The following is a 17,320-nucleotide window of genomic DNA, read 5'->3' as shown; positions in this document are numbered from 1 at the left end:
GGTGAGTTGAAGTTGAATACGATCAGCTGGTTCAACTCAACATCGTGTGTGTTTACTGTTTTGGATTGTTTCCAATACCCCATGAAATTTTTCCAGTTTATGTTCACACTTCACAGTTCATTCGACAAAAGGTGCAAATTAGCTTTGTTTTTGTTACAATTTTTTTTCAATTTCTCCCCCAGGCCTTCCCCACAATTTTTTTTTACGTAATTCGTCATTAGTTTACGTTACATTCGTATGTTTTCGCTTTTCGGTTTAGTCCCCGCACCGTCGTTGAGGCGTCGATCGAAACGAGAGATGTGTTCATTTTCGTATCGAGTAAATTTGTAGATGAATTTTGCGTGTTATTTTCCTGTTGTTCCGCGTTATTCGAGATATCAAATTTCCAAAAATCATGTGGTCTTCGAAATCTTTCTGCATTGTTGAGCGTATGTGATCTACTTGGTACATTTCAAACATTCGCAGAAGTTCTGTAACTTTTCAAGTGAGTTAAAATCTTCAGTTTCTATGATATATTGACCCGCATGTAAATTATTTTTGCTGAGCTCCTGACCTTCCTCAAAACTCACGATCCACCCAGGTGATCTACGCCCGATTCAATCATTTGAGATTTTTCATTTCTCACCTGTGCATTGTGTAAGAAATTAATGCGATTTTGGAATTTGTATTTCGTTATTGTTTCTAGTAGTATTGTTACTCATGCAAGTCTATGTGCATTGTTTATTTTACTACTCCTGCGTATGCACTTAATATGCAGCTATGCAGCGACTTTGAATGGCATTGTGTTTGACGTGTGTACTTCTACCTATTGTGTGATTCCATTAACCCTTCAACAGCGAAGGGTGTCTTCAAAATTTATTTTCAACCAAATATAAGAAAGCAATTAAGATATTGAACTTGATATTTTGATCACGCTTCCTTGGCTGCGTCATTTCAACTCATTATCAGTCCGGGCACACATTACAAAATAATTCTCAGGACTAACAAAATATTCATTGGTGAAATTTACATATTATTTCAACCTCTGGTGTGATCAGATTGGTTTATCTTGATTCATATATGTAATTTTGCTAAATAGATTCCAAATGCAAAAAATATAACGTCAGATCAGAGCAGTTGAACTCGAATGAACTTGATATTTTTGATAACATCGGAATTCAATTTTTGAGATCATCTTACTCACTACAACTTTTTTTCTGAATGAACTCGAATCTGGTATCCAATTTTAAAAAATGGTCAAAACTTGATAAATAGTTTCCTATTTGCAAAATTTATCACTGTGAAACAGATAGGTAAAGGTTGTGTTACAAATGAGTAATATGAAGTAGAGCGACCTAGGTGCATTTAAGCATAATAGAATTAACAATCGAAAAGACCTCCGACACGATTGTTTGATATTTAATCGATTTGCGATTTGCATGGAAAGTGATATGAGTAATTTTTTGATTGATTCAAGATAACTTGTAATTCTGTTTTGATTTTACGCCATGAACTGTTATTTTTCTTATCAAAAGTGTGATTAGAAATTCGTAAATAGGCATAATACCAACTTAATGAGTTTGGTATTGTTTCGTTGTATCGATCTGATGGAGAGAACTGAGAAGGAAAACTCGTATGTAGGATTACGAAGATAGGAAACCTGTGAGGCAGTGACCAAAGGTAGTATCAAATAGAAAGAAACACTCTCATTCATCTCATATCACATTTAAAACTGATGGTTTCAGTTTACATTGAGATGAAATTCAATCTCCCTGTTCTCATCTTCTGTTTGCTGAACCAATTGAAAATTTATGAATACCTTTTTGAAAACCATAGGAAATTCTTCAAATTTGAACCACGCAGATTCATCAAATCTCTTCGAAAGTTGATGATTCGCTGAAAAAATTCACAGTAAGGGGACTCGTCGTCGGTCGTCATTGCCATAAAATGGTGGGCAAATGATGTAACGATTGCGTATTGGAATATATACTCGTTTGACATAGAAATTATCGCAATTACTACATTTTGTATCCACATTCTACACTGGTATTTGTGGTGTTAATAACAAGTTTCTATATTCCTAATAGTCGTAAAATTTACCAACAATTTCTTTAAGCGGATATCTCGTCGGTATGTCACTTAAATAAACAATAGGTGCAATGTATTTCAAGTTTTAATTTTCCTCTATTCATTGGTACCGGATGTATCTTATTTTGTTATATTAATTTATCCTGTTAGGAGCACATTAGTATAAATATTTAAATTACACTTTGAAATTCGGATCTGCTTCTAATAATAGCCCAAGAACCTACCTAACATTGAATTATTATATGTATGTCGTACAGTTATAGGGTAAATTTAAATTTATTAAAATTTTTATAGGATATTACCAGTCAACATGGCAGAGGATGTCAGTGATATTGAGTGGCTTTGTGAGATACTGCAAGACGTACAGTTGGAACAGTTTTCATCTCGGATACGAAATGAGCTGCAGGTGAATATGAATTCTATTTTTTTTTTTTTTTTAATGAATGATACGTGTTGTGGCTTCTCAGAATTCGAAGATTTTCGTTTATTGAAAACAGATTTTTAGTATGTTTTACAAAAGTAATTCAAAATCGAAATATTTATTGATATACTTGTGAAATTTTTTTGAATTTAAATGAACTTTTGTACAGCTTAATTGCTGATCTGCCTATTATTATTTACCTCAAAAAATGGATTAGTATATATGCTATTTTTTCCATCGTTTCGATCCAGGACCATGCAAACATAACGTGTATTCGTATAGTGTTTCTAGTACATGTGTGTGTGTGTTTTTTCCTTTCTCGGAAAGTCGAAATGAAGTAATTAACCATTATGAAACTATTATTTCCGTGTAAAGAAACAACCGTTGTTTTGAATTTAATTCATAATACGTGCATTGTGTTCTGTCATTGCATTACATCGAGGTGTATTTTTTTTTTTTTTTTTGCACTTAGAATATTGACATTTCTATACCTGAAAGAATACGTATTTATTGGAAATATCACTTTCATAAATTACCGATGTACGAGTATACGTTAGTTTTTTTGATGGGTATTTTCCCCGTCCATTTTAACGTAATTAACATCGAAACGAAGTTATTAATAATTCATCGATTACGATTTCTTAGTACCAACTCGATGTTTTCCAAATAATTAATAAAAAGCGAATCTTACGAATTGGAAAAAATTACGTCTTTAAATAAAAATACATGTTATTGAAAGATATCCATCTGTTCGCGATGAATAAAAATACGAAATGCATTTTACGATGTAATAATTATTTTTCGAATTCCCGAAATTCATTTTATCGCATTTCAACAGGTTACCAGATTATCGCATTTCGACTTCGTACAAGCTTCCGATTTAGAGAACATAGGCATGGGAAAGCCCGCAGCGCGAAGACTGCTGGAAGCGGTTAAGAAGCGTAAGACGATGCAGTGGAAACGTAACCTCATAAATAAAATAATTCCAGTACCGTCGAATTCGAAACAAAATAACAGTTGGAATGGAACGACTAAGAAGCCGTCTGACGTTTCGACAAATGCCACCGGTGCCAACAGTCTTACGTGTCTTATCCAAGAAAAAGATGTCAGGTAATTTGAAGTAACTCTGGTAATAAATTAGCGCAATTCGTGTCACATGTCCTGTCCTGTGGTTGAATATTTCAAATTGACTTGTTGATACGTGTTCAAGGTTGAGTTTTTTAAATGAAATTTCTATGTAGGTGTGCGATTTTCTGGTCAAAACAACTGTATACATATTAGGCTCTGAGAATATCGGGAGTACTTTTGCGTATGTGTTTCAGATGTCTGGAAACCTCAGATATTAAATAAAGTACTATCGATGTATGATTCATCGCTGTAAAAAAAATAATCACGAGTTGAAAAATTGATAACAATTTCGATGATTTCATTTTAACTGAAATTTCGTACCCTTGTCAGTTGTCATGCTGTAAAAGCAGATGTACAGTATACTTACTGTTACTTGTTAATACGTAGTATAGTACCTACGTCATAAAAGTGGGTGTAAACTAGGTAAATTGAGTTTCATGATAAATTGGTATACTCGTATTGACTGATATGATGAGAATATTAGTTATTCATATGGTCATCAATTCTATGTATAAGTCACGCATTATCTCTGTTGCTGATTTAGAAATGATATTATTTTGCTGTGAAATTAAAACCACAGACCTATTTGAAAACAATGAATTGAAAAGTTGAGCCGAAGTTTTCACGATGTTTATAGAATAATACACGTACAAGGAAATATTTTGAGGTGTCTCGTACCGATCTTAACAATACGTACGATTTCTTATCTACATATTCTTTGAGAACATAAATTTTCAAAGCTCTCGTAATCAAAATTTTTTTGAGCATTTTCAAAGATTTAGAAAGAAATCAATTGAAATGGCCGCATTCTTTTTGACGCGAAAACGTTTCATGTGCTTGATACTTGAAAAATGACCAAATACCATCATTTTTCATCGATCTGAATTCAGAGCTCTCAACTAAATTTTAATTTATTCCACCTTCATAAATCCATTACCATCTCAGCAAATTCCTGCCGGAGATTATCTACTAGTGTGATTTTTGGCCAGAAATGAAATTTTTGGGATGAGTCAAAATATTGAAAAATGATCAAATCGACTCGTCGCCGTAGAAATTCCAAATCAATTCGGTCAAGGTTTTGATCTTTCATTATGTCGCTCTTGATTAAATGTTATTTTTTTACAATTTTCACTTAGGATGTAGGGAGATGAGGTTCAATTAAGAGACCAAGGTCATTTTCGTGTTCACCATCCTTAAAAACATATGTTCAATGTGTCGTTTGGACCATGGGTAGGAGGGAGGATAAGGACCTTGAAGGGAGGATCTAAAAGGGGTTCAGCGTCTTCAAAAACATATCAATCAAAGTATCACGTACCTATGTACTTCAATTTATTTTCTGAAATTTTGACTCAAATTTGGTAAGGGAACTACCCTTCTTTTGTGGGAATGCTCATTTTCAAAATATGTAGATTTTTCAGAATATGCACCGAATGTTGAGTTGGTGTCAATTTTCATCTACGTTTTAATAAATCCTACCTAATTTTGAATTTCGAAAAAAAAAATGAAAATCATGTTTTGGTAACTTTTTGAACTCAATATTGTGTTCGAAATTGACCCTTTCAATAAAAAAAGCACCCTCTCCCGCCAATTTTGGATGAATTTGAAAAAAATAATTCATGTCGTGTGATATATCAATTAGTGTGTTTTCAAAGATGCCAAATACAAGTATAAATAGCCTTATTTTTCAATTCTGACCCCCCCCCCCATCCCCGAAACCTTTTTTGAGGGGGTTGAAGTTTGAAAACGTTAATGTGACATTTTTGTAAAAGAGAAGTATTGTCGAATATTTTCAAGCAGTTAAAAATTAAAAATTTGAATACGAGAGTCATCCAAAATTTTCTTTTCAAAAATTTGAACATTCTGTCCATCAAAGACTAAACTTTCACTTCCCAGATCGATCGAAAACTTTTTTCATTGTAATTTTGAAGCCTGTTATTCTTTATTACGCAGTTGAAATTCTAGCCTTAGAAATCCTATCAACTCAATAGACTGAATGAAAACATTTTCCAGTATTTCTGCAGCCTTGAAAATACGTCCCACATTATTTTCGCAGCTTTATAAATTAGTTTATGTTATTCTATTTTTAAATATCAAATATTTATTCAACATTGTTTACATTATTATTGTTTACTTTTTCAGCCTATCAGTTAAACTGGGTGATGGATTTTTTGGCGTTGTTCGTAAAGGCGAATGGAGTACACCGTCCGGTAAAACGATACCCGTAGCTGTTAAAGTTTTGAAACAAGATGCTCTTTCGCAACCTGGTATTATGGAGGATTTTGTCAAAGAAGTACAATCAATGCATCAGCTTGATGATCCTCATTTGATAAGGTAAACAGTAATTTGGAAGAACTACGCGAGGTCGATATATGTAATCCATTGCAGATTTTATTAAATATATACATTGCTGCTCTTTTTCAGACTGTATGGTATAATTTTAACCAAACCAATGATGATGATAACTGAATTGGCTCCTTTGGGCAGCCTCCGTGATTATTTAAGGAAGCAGTGTCAGCACGTACCTATTACATCTTTATGGGAGTATGCTCTGCAAGTGGCTACTGGAATGTCGTATTTAGAAAAGAAACGTTTTGTGCATAGAGATCTGGCTTGTCGAAATGTACTATTGTGTAGTGTTGATAAGGTAATCGTAGTTCTGATTTTTGAAAAATGGTATATTTTTTTTTTTTTGGAATGAGAATTGACGTAATTTTAATTTTATAGGTTAAAATAGGAGATTTTGGATTAATGAGAGCGATACCTGAAGAAGAAGACTGTTATATTATGACTGAACGTAGAAGAGTTCCATTTCCTTGGTGTGCTCCGGAAAGTTTGAAAACCAAACAATTTAGCCACGCGTCTGACGCTTGGATGTACGGTGTGACTGTATGGGAAATGTTCACTTTTGGAGAAGAACCGTGGATGGGGTTAAATGGACCTCAAATTTTACAAAAAGTAGATAAAGCTGGTGAAAGGTTACCTTTGCCGGATGCTTGTCCGCCGCAACTGTACAAATTATTGATGAAGGTAATTTTACTTTTCCATCCCTTTGACTAGGGAGATTTATTCGAAATGCGATAATGTATTCGGTATGAAATTATTATATTTTTAGTGTTGGGAGAGAAATCCTAGTGATCGGCCGTCTTTCGATTCGATACGCGAACGTCTCTTAACTTCTACACCTCAAGTAATGAAAGCCTCGCAAGATTTCAAAGAAATTGACAAACCGATGGATATAGAAAAAGGCGACACAATCGTCGTTATAGAAGGAGCCCCTGAATCTTATTACTGGCGAGGACAAAATTTACGATCGTTTTTAATCGGACTATTCCCTCGGTACAAATTAATTTCAAATAGTTATAAAAATATAAGAATGGAATATGTGACTAGAATTGTCAATTTTTAGCTGTATTTTGGATCCAATGCGGCCCAAACAGTCTGACGATATAAGTAAACCTTTGAGACATTCATTTATTCACACCGGTCATGGAGATTTCTATGGAAAATCGTGGGGTAATCCGACTACCATCGAAGATCTTCAGTTTCGTAAATCAAAATTAACAAATGATGTAGCCTCGTCCTCTGGGAGTTCGTTTATGAACTTCACATCACCTTTGTCTGATCGTAAAAAAAGTAAGTCCATCGAAAATAATATATTTGGGGTGCAGTGTGTCTCAAAAAAATCATCTCAGTGGTATATAATGCTACGAAGATCAACAAATTGAATATTTAATTTGCTTTTGAATTTTTGAAACCAGTTTCATGGTCTAAAACCAGTGCCTATTTCTCTCAAAAGTGGTTTATCGAAAGAAAAGAAGCTACAACTCAAAAAATTGCATTCATTATACCATTGAGACAAAATTCTGAGACATGCTGTCGACATATTTTGCAGCAGGCTCAATAATCGCCTATTTACATTTTTCAGAGCACAGTCCCAGGCCGTTGACCATGTCATCTCAAAAACAATTCAATTATTTCAAACTAAAAAATGAGAACCCGAATAATAAACAATCGAGTAGTCCAAAGTCACCTCTTTCTCCTCCTTCCGGTAATAGAGAAGGCATTTTAGTAGATATCTCTTCGCCTGATGAAAAAAACAGTAATCTGTGTACTTCCATTCAACATCCGACGAGCAAAAAATCAAATCCAGTCGTTTCCACGGTGTCAATCTTGGATCTGCCTATTCCAGGAGAAGGTAATAATAAAATTCATTTTAAATTTTTCTTGCGAGTGTGTCACTTCAGAATAATAATAATAACCCTATTGTATTATATTTCTCAGAATATGACGATTATACCGCCGAAGAAAACGTTCCTGCTGCGTCGTCAGTTTATTACAATAATTTATCCGAATTCAATAATACCAGCATGAGTAAAACTGTAAACGAGGATCCATTCGATACGTCACATATCAACAGCTCGCCTTCTTTTCGTTACTACTCTCACGTAACCGAGACTGAAAATGCTTCCGCTAAATACTGTAATTTGGAGAGTATCAAGAGTAACACAGCGAGCTCATCTAATATCGCTTTATCGAATGGCTCGAAAAACAGATACGAAGCATCGGATACTACTAATGACACTACAACGACCAAGAAACCAGATACTAATTTTATCCTCGAATTGGAAAAAAGACTCGTCATCGACGAAACGACTGCGAATTCCACGTATCCTACTTTAAGGCCACCTCCTCAATCGAATAAATCTACGTTGAAAAAGCCTCCCAATGTTATGCCATCTTCATCCTCGCAATCAAATTCAAATACGTGGTCACCTAGGTCACCGAATTCCCAACCCATCGAACGTCCAACGAGTGCTTTTCTACCTAATTCGTTCAATTTATCAAACAACGTCACCAAAGGATTAACTAACTCCGTATCAGTTGAAAATATAAATGGCGGTGGCGCAGCTGTGACTGAAAATGGAGGTGATTCGTATCTCGAAGGTCAACGATATTCAAATTTCGTCGAAGGCACGGAGAATTTATTCAGTGAGATGTGGATAACTGACCAACGTAATATTCAAGCCGATAAAAAAAATGACGGCTATAATATTTACAAAGATGTCGGAGATAAATACGAAAAAACTCCGTTCAATAAAGAATTAGTCTCAATGTTGACCAAATCAACGAGTAGAAATATTTACGATAATACGCAAAATTACTCCGCTAGCGTGTTTGAAAATACCGCCACTTCGAACAGATACGATACTAGTGATTTATACAGGTATGACCAAGCTGAATCGTCGAATGATGTTGAAAATAACTATAGTAGGTCTACCTTCCCCGTATACGGGGGTAGAGTGATCAACAATGTGCCAAATGTCTACGATTGTGTACCTGAAGAAGATACGATACCAGAAACTCAATCTAAAAATATTTACGACTCGGTTGCCGACGAATGCAATTATTATAATTATATATCCGAAGAAGTGCAACCAAATAGCAGATACCCAGTGTCAAATAATTCGGTTCGTATTGAATTTGTTATTCTTTAGGATCCTGCGAAGTATCTTATGTACTTACGTATCAGTTGGTTTAAAATGACTTTCTTTCGTGATTTCAGCCTTCTAAAGATAAAATTGCCTGGTTATGCGCTGAATTTGAAGGAAGTGCCGACGAAGAAGAATGTATAGAAGCATTAAACGCCTGTGATTGGGATATACATTCCGCCAGCCGTTTTATTAAGCTTGAGAAACTTGACAGGTGTGTATACGTACGTGATGATCGATATTTTGTTATTATTTGGTATTATTAAATGGCCCTGAAACGTGTAACCCAGTTTGACATAGAAAGGAAAGGAAAGTGAAGGGATCAAAAATTTATTTTGGCAGCATTTTATGCTTCTAGTACGCGAGTGTTTTCATATGGATGATGAAGTGTCGAAAAAAATCTTGGCTTTTTATCGTGATTTTAACGAGCAAAAATTACGAGAGTGATGCAAAATTTTGACAGCTTTTCGATCACCATATAAAAGTGTGCGTTTTAATCGAATTTCGAGAAATAAGGTTATTTTTATTTCTAAAAATTTAGTCTATTTTTGAAAAAAGCGAGGACTGAGGTTACCAAGAGGCTGTATCTGAAAAATGAAGAAATATTCGAATTTAACACTCGCGTCCTCAAATTAGTTGGAATCGATGTATCACTACACATTTTCGTAAATTCGTATACCTAATTTTATGAAATGAGGTTGATTGTACTAATCACTTGTGAATTAATTTTTTTAATTTCTAGATTGGGTTTAGTTTCAAAACAAAATTGCAAAAGAGCACTGGACGAATCCAATTGGAACGTGGAAATGGCTGCAAGTCGAATACTCGACATGATCAAAACTGATTAAGATTCAATTCTTGTGATTGTAGCTCGACTGTATATCTACTTTAACTTTTGAATTTTATCGGACAACGAATTTTTATTGCAATTCCTATAATGCATTTCATTTTATTGTTTGAGTAGGTATTTTTTTTTTCCTAAGATAATTCAATGTTGTTTCTGTGATATTTATCAAATGTTGGACGAAACGGATAAAAGTGCTGTCTGAATACTCTTAACATTATTTGTATCGAATAAGTGCATCTTATAAAAGTAACGATTTTATTCCCTGTGATGTATTGCCACAAAGTGCAAAATAATTTACTACCAATTACTTATTGTCATTTTGGTTTTTTTCTCCATTTAATTAATGTGTTTAGTCATAATAAGTATTCTTGCATTTTTTGTCTTTGAATTAAGTAGATATATTTCAATATACATTATAATTCTTTTCCAAAAAAAGTATTTGTTAAACGTATAATGATATGAAAGTTAAGCAGTATTTTCATCCTTTAGTATATAGTATTTCGTGCTTTTTGTTTTTTAAAGTTAGTAAGTATTATAATTGTTACCATCTCATTCTATATTTTTACGATTTTTAGTGTTCATTTTTTTGTATGTAATTTCTTCCAATGCTTTCACGAGTTTGAGCAACCTGATTTGAATTTTATTTTTTGTCCTTTTCAAACTTGCTCAAAATTCATGAAACTGGTGCGAATTTTTTCATTTCCGTTCCTTCAAGCAAAACCGCGTTTATTTTTCGAGCTGAGGTTTTGAATAATTTAAAATTTTATAAAAATATCACTTTTATGTTCGTACTCGTAGGTAGTAATAATTGAAAATGTTGATCTTTTTTTTGTGAGATACTGATCAACACGCCACATCATTATTGTAATTATGGATTTTTTAGACGTACTTTTGATGGTGTTGAAAAAATAATGTTATACCTCTAGATTTTTTTTCCAATTTGTGTATTGTAATTTGAGTTATAAATTTGACTGTGAATTATTCGCTGAACAATGCATATGAAGCAACGATTTATTATTATTATTTTTTACGTTGAAATTTGAATTCATGTTACGTTGATTTTTGTAAAAATATATCCAATTGTTAAGTAATAAAAATGACGAATATTTTGTATTTATTTGAAGTTGTTAGAATTGCGCTTGCTCCTCTTCCTCGGGTTGGAGGAGAGGATAGGAAATCAGATGAGAAATTGTTGATAATTTTAAAAGAATTATGACACTTTTCAAAATCGTGATATCGATTTTAATTACAAAAATTATTAACATAGTACCAATGAACAACACAAAATGCGACTTACAATTTATTACATTCACAGCACACGATATTACAAAATACAAAAAAAAATTTACCAAATCGTGAATAAATAAATAATTCTAAAAATTGGAGTAAAACGTAAAGACCGCTGTCATGATCAAATCAAAACAGCGTCGGAAGCCAGTTTCAAGCAAATTGGTAAAATATTAGATTAAAAAAGTACTTTCGAGTGGTAAAAATCAATTTAAATACCAGCAAAAAAAAAATAAACTCGTCAACCACGTTTCCAGTGAAACGGAATTCTCACACGTCAACTTGCACAGCAACATTACGTCTATCAATTCGACCGAAAGAAATGGGACTCAATTGACTCATTTCATAAGAAGACATAACCGCATCAAGAGTAAGACTAAGATTATTACTCATTTTTCCTATTTTAGGATGGTAATACCTGTAATAAATTATCATAGAAAAAATGCCTATAAAAAACAAAGCGCAAGTGGCAACTAATAAAGGTATAAACCAGCTGACACCTTTCAAAGTACCGTATCCGTAATGAACCCATAAATACACCGCAACGGAATTTTCGACGAAACATAACGTATAATAAAAAATATACTTGTACTTGGTACTACCATCTTTGAATGTCAAAAATGCGAATATAAAAACTAAACCTAAAACGGCACAAAAACACATTTCTAGAACTCGTCTAATTTTACTATTAGCATCTTGAGTTGATTGGTAACAAAACCAAGTTCGTTGAAATATCGATAACCAAACCGTCATGATGAACCAATGAATAGAACAAGCGACGGACGTGGAAATAGGAAAAATCGAGGCTACTTCGCTAATTGCTAAAATTCTAGCAGCTGAAAGAAACACACAACAATGTACGAATTACGAACATAGAAATACGACGAATTTAACCAATTCGTTGAGAAAATTACTCACTTATGATGGAAAATAACCATATTATTTGAAAGTAGCTACTGATCCATTTTAAATTTTTTTTCTCATTCCTGGCGAACCGGACAGATCTATTGTAAATGGCAAAACACCACGCAGTGCTGAGAAACGAAGTGAAAATTGTCATGAATTGATAGGCTGCAAAAAATGAAAAAGACCACTATAGACGAATTTCGTTAACGCTCATTGAAACTGGGAAAGTTTCCAAAATAAATATACTTACAATTTAAATTACTCAGTTCCATTCGAAGTAATATTGTCCACTGAAGAACTTGCTGGGGAGCAGCTTCTAGAAAGCATTCTATCAAACGTAGAAGATTCAAATTTGAATCCTTAATTAGTAACGGTTTGTAATACTTTTCGTAACTTTCATCGTTGTAATCGCTCTTGTTTCTCTTCAATTTAACGGCTTGGATAAGGAGTTCGATATATCTAAACATTATAACATGAAACACATCATGAGATTATGGTCGACAAATTCAAACTAACGAGAATATTTTTAAATTACCTCATTATGGGAGCGAACTGGAAGATCAACAAGAAGCACCGTAGTATCCACGCTTTGTATGAGACATTTTCTTCATCATCAACGTACCTTCAAAAATTAAAGATCCATAATATGTGATGAAGGTTCTCAGAGCAATCATACAAGAAGTGATTGGCAGTATCCAGTGCCTATATTCAGATGTACTTACATTCGAATACTTATCAAAGTAATGATCAGAGATGGAATTGCAACAAAACTAATTGTTAAAACGAAGTAAGTAGTTTGCTGCAAGGTATAATATTGGTAGGCAAGATAAACGTCTGTACCGACGTCCAATAAGTGAAATAAAATTGAAAAACATAATCCACCCAAGTATCTATACGTGATTGTAGTTGAAATTGATTCGGGTTTACGTTTCACTTCTGCTTCTATCAAAGGTTTGTTCGATTTCAACTCGGAAGACTCTTCGCGATTTGATTCGGATTTAGGAGTTGTTTCTGTCGAAGGACTATGGCATTTCGATTCGGAAAAATCCTCAAGATTTATCTCCTCGACGGGACGTTGTGCTTCGCCTGTAGTCATAATTTAATCGGAATGAGCGATTTTCGATTCCACTCAAGTCATTATCCGAATACTTCGGAATTAGTTTTGAACATTCCATCATCTAGAACGGATTTTTCTGATGCGCATAACTGTCGACAATCACAACGAGCGGCGTAAACATGCTCATAATTTCACCAAATATCAGCAAAATGTATCACGAAATGAAACACTGGAATAGCTTCTTCTATTCACTGGAACTGGTAATCATTCTCTGGACGAACATAACGATAAGGCGATTTCGCTAGCAGTCATCTGTTGATTTTTTCAATGATAATAATGCGTTAGAGATTTCAAAAACTCATCAGGAAAAAAATAATACAATAGATATCCATGCGTAACTACGAACTAGAGAAACACTTACGTCGAACAATCGAATAATTAAACGCAGAGGACGAATAAATTGACTGGCAGTAACGTTGAACCATCGATAAAAAATTTAAAAATAGCAAAAAAAGAGTAGCATTTTATTTTCATTTCAAACACAACACGCCGGTCCGGTCTTCGAGCCCCTCCTACGGCCGCCGCTCTACATTTTTCTATTTTCCGGCACTCTCCGGCGTCGGGTGTTTTATGTGTTTTCATGAGAGATAGCGCGAGTGCATCAAACACGAGTGTACTTTATCACTTTTGTTTTTTTCCCCGAATAGTTTCTGTTTATTTACGTTACTTTATGCCCTCGAATTTCCCCTTTTTTGTTTTCTTAGCAAGTTTTCCGAGGTTTTCCGAGGTTTTCGTTTTCGATTTCTATTATTTTTATACCGTTATGTTTTCTTTTAAAGCTAGTACGTGAAATCTGATACTGTAGAAAAATTTCTTTGTCAATTATTATGTGTTTCTCTGACGATAAGTCATTTCAACGTGATACAGATGGAATATCACGTATTGTTGTCCTGATTCATTATTTTCGTGAAAATTCATCTCTCATTTGTGTTTCTAATTACTCGAGTTAATCTCATCATGTTCTGTAAAATAAATCCACCTAATATTGTGACATGTTCCCTAATTAATTAATCTCTTTTTGCTCGACTTCTACTTGACCGAAAATCGTTCCTATCTTTGCACATTCTATCACATACAGAACCAAAATACCATCATGAGCAGTGTTCGTATGGTACGATTCAATTCCATAACTCTGAAAGCAGAACCGGACTCCGAAAGGAACAATAATAAACAAAATGATGCCTTATATTCGGAAGCGGATTTCGGTTTCTTTTACGCCGTATGTTTTGTCATATCCATCATTACATTTGCAGTAGATATCCTACTGCATTGTTGGTTAGCTTACCTCTTCTACATGAAAACAGAAATGTTGTACTTTGTTTTAACGATTACATTCATCATAGTACCATCTATCGTATCTACCGGATTTAGTATGAGATGGTAGGTAGCGGCGGTGTAACTATTATAGCTTATTAATTTCAAAATAACACTCGATTAATATGTTCTTGCAAATTTTTCGCAGGTATATTTTGGACGAAGATGACGAGACTTCCCCATCTAAACCATCTCTTATTAAATGGAGTCTAAGAATATTAACTATGCTACTGCAAATCACTCAAATTCACCGGTAAGTTGCTATATTTTTTCTCTCTCGCAGCAGAAATTAGCAATTGTTGATTAAATAATTCATATTCATTATTTTACAGATACTTCGATGCACTGTTGTACGGTTTAAGAAGTTCGTTTGCCGGATGTAGGAAGCAACTCATGAAGCAAGATTATCTATATCGTAAAATGCTTGATGAAGATTGCGATGCTGCTCTCTTGAGATTATTCTATTGTGTTCTCAATTCAGCTCCTCAAGCTGTATTGCAGTTGACTATTTTATTGACGTATAGAATTGAAAAAACATATAAATTTGAAGGTTGGTGGGTTAAATAATGAATTGGAAACCAAACATTGGATACTATTTTTTAATTTTTCTAATTTTCACATTTAGACTTGAAATTTCTTTATGCTTCCGTTGGTGTCTCCATATTTTCTATCGCATGGTCTTTGACGGTTTACAATAGAACGGTTCGATATATTAGAGAAGATAAGAAACGACTTTCTTTCATGGGAACAGTGATGAATTTTATATCCCAGTTTAGTTGGGCAGGTGAGAATTTACTTTCTGAAAAATATCCTCTGCAATGTAAAGATATAATATGTAATTGAAAAAATCTTGAATTTGTGTTCGCAGTTTCTCGTGTTTTTGCATTGAGTGTTTTTGCTACGTGGTATCCGAAATTTACTTTACTCGGCTGCCTTATTCACACTTCCTTAATGAGTGTTTGGTTGATGTTGAAACAAGACGTAAATCATAGTCGTTGCGACGAATGTGTTCTCAGCTGTATGTTAGGCATCGCCTATATATTTGTTTTTATTCCATCTCACGGAGGACCTCAGCGATACTCGTACTTATCATATTATTCTATTTGTTTACTGGAAAATATTGGTTGTCTGTACATATGGTAAGTGTTACGTTACGTATTATCACTGGTCTCTAAAGTTATTCTTATTCGTATGATTGTTTGGTAATTCAACATTGATTTTCAGGTACTCGTTCGGAGCTCCTATCACAGATGTGGATCTGTATTATGGAATGATGATCGTACAAGTATTTTCGTTTTTCGCATCTTTATTCTTTTTGGTACTCTATTATAGATGTTTTCATCCAAATCGAAGGAGTATCGGAGATAGAGTGTATGAAATTCGCGAGCTTAACAGTAATCGTTGAGATTATAAAACCACTGAATTACTGGAAGTGTAATCCCACCGAAGTGATATTTTTTCATTTTTCCTCTATTACCAATGTTTTTTCTTTAATTTTTTATTATTTTCGTTTTATATTTGCATGCTACACCTATGAATTTTAAGTTACCATGAGTGAAATCATTTTTCTTGTTTTTGTTTTATTCGACTTAACTGTAATATTCTTTTATCGTTGATTATTCTTATATATACATATTGGGAGTTTATTTGTTAAAATTGACACGAAAATTTTATGATTTTAAAATACGTGTGTTTGACCTTAAGAAGTAGGAGCATTTCTATTTTTTAATGCATCGAAAATAATGCATGCATACCAAAGAAATTTATTGTTCTTTGTGAGCATTTTTCAGGTTATTTGTTTTACTCGTAAATTTAGCACAAAATTTATTATTCGACGACTCATTAATGTTAAAAAATGATTATGTGCCATATCATATGTTTTTTTTTCGTGTATTGAGGAGGATGAAGATACCATAATCTAATTTGATTTCATTTATTTTGTGTGACTGAATTGAATTTTTTCCCATTCTACTTTTGTTACCTTTCGTAATATTTCCTTTTTCATTGATTGCTTCGCTGATATACTTTTTGCACCTAAAATTTAAACATTGTACTTCTACCCAAGTGTTATATTTAAATTGGTACCTTATACCTACCTATTCATTCGTTTCTCCTTCGACAGTGTTTTCTAAGCTATCGTTAAATTCTTTTACTTTGAAATTTGTTTGAGTATTGCCGAAATGGGTTTTCGAGGCAAACTTGAAGTAAGCCTCTGACGATACGACGATGAATATTCTCCTTATTTCTGTGATGCTACTTCATAATTTGTTTTCTTATATGTCTTTATACCGTTGATTGTAAGTGTTATACTTTTTTTTTTGTTTAATACGTTTTAAATTATGGTAATATTTTATTATGTTGTAAGTTGTTTTCTTAGACATAGTAAGTACTCGAAGCATAATTATTGTGAAAAAGGAAACAAAGTGTGACGGTGTAATGATGATCAATTCATTTCTCAGAGCTTATTTTGCACTATGTGATTTTGATAATTATAAAGTAACGTTATAATTTTATTGGAAAAGCTTTCAACTTTCATAAGTTTTAATATGAAAACGCTGAATTATTTCACGTATTGATAATTTCATGCGTAATTTATAAAATCAGCTAGTAATCTCAATTTTTTTCATATCATTCTTAAATCTTAATGTGATAGAACTTTTTAAGCATATTGATATTATTTTTAAAGAAATAAAACTGGGACGTTTCACTCGTGATTTTGTTTTTATCGTTGCATCTGCACCTCA

General features: G+C 33.4%; 3 protein-coding genes across 4 annotated transcripts; 2 read left to right on the top strand and 1 right to left on the bottom strand.

The window, feature by feature from the left end:
* Positions 1–103: 103 nt before the first annotated feature.
* On the top strand, positions 104–11,065 carry Ack (activated Cdc42 kinase). Its single transcript, XM_065344078.1, has 12 exons — positions 104–484; positions 2,362–2,473; positions 3,327–3,598; positions 5,756–5,947; positions 6,038–6,260; positions 6,341–6,643; positions 6,729–6,952; positions 7,023–7,249; positions 7,542–7,811; positions 7,898–9,084; positions 9,180–9,319; positions 9,848–11,065. The coding sequence occupies exons 2-12, from the start codon at positions 2,378–2,380 to the stop codon at positions 9,951–9,953; spliced, it is 3,240 nt and encodes a 1,079-aa protein (XP_065200150.1). The 5' UTR covers positions 104–484; positions 2,362–2,377; the 3' UTR covers positions 9,954–11,065.
* A 174-nt stretch (positions 11,066–11,239) lies between these two features.
* LOC135831523 (XK-related protein 6-like) lies at positions 11,240–13,772 on the bottom strand. Of its 2 annotated transcripts, XM_065344082.1 has the most exons (6): positions 13,624–13,772; positions 12,868–13,514; positions 12,681–12,767; positions 12,396–12,604; positions 12,158–12,310; positions 11,240–12,075 (listed from the first exon to the last, which is right to left on the bottom strand). In XM_065344082.1, exons 2-6 carry the CDS (start codon positions 13,239–13,241, stop codon positions 11,510–11,512), a joined length of 1,389 nt encoding a protein of 462 aa, XP_065200154.1. In that variant the 5' UTR covers positions 13,242–13,514; positions 13,624–13,772; the 3' UTR covers positions 11,240–11,509. The 2 variants fall into 2 exon arrangements, with proteins under 2 accessions (XP_065200154.1, XP_065200155.1); XM_065344083.1 differs by lacking the exon at positions 13,624–13,772 and having other exon boundaries at positions 12,868–13,593.
* A 65-nt stretch (positions 13,773–13,837) lies between these two features.
* Positions 13,838–17,290, top strand: LOC135831524 (XK-related protein 7-like). Its single transcript, XM_065344084.1, has 6 exons — positions 13,838–14,642; positions 14,725–14,829; positions 14,909–15,126; positions 15,202–15,360; positions 15,445–15,715; positions 15,801–17,290. The coding sequence occupies exons 1-6, from the start codon at positions 14,356–14,358 to the stop codon at positions 15,979–15,981; spliced, it is 1,221 nt and encodes a 406-aa protein (XP_065200156.1). The 5' UTR covers positions 13,838–14,355; the 3' UTR covers positions 15,982–17,290.
* The last annotated feature ends 30 nt before the right edge of the window (positions 17,291–17,320 follow it).

This window comes from Planococcus citri, chromosome 1 (assembly GCF_950023065.1).
Source record: "Planococcus citri chromosome 1, ihPlaCitr1.1, whole genome shotgun sequence".
Classification (NCBI taxonomy): domain Eukaryota; kingdom Metazoa; phylum Arthropoda; class Insecta; order Hemiptera; family Pseudococcidae; genus Planococcus; species Planococcus citri.
Note: the sequence above shows the minus strand (reverse complement) of the source record. Positions and strands in the feature narration are given on the sequence as shown.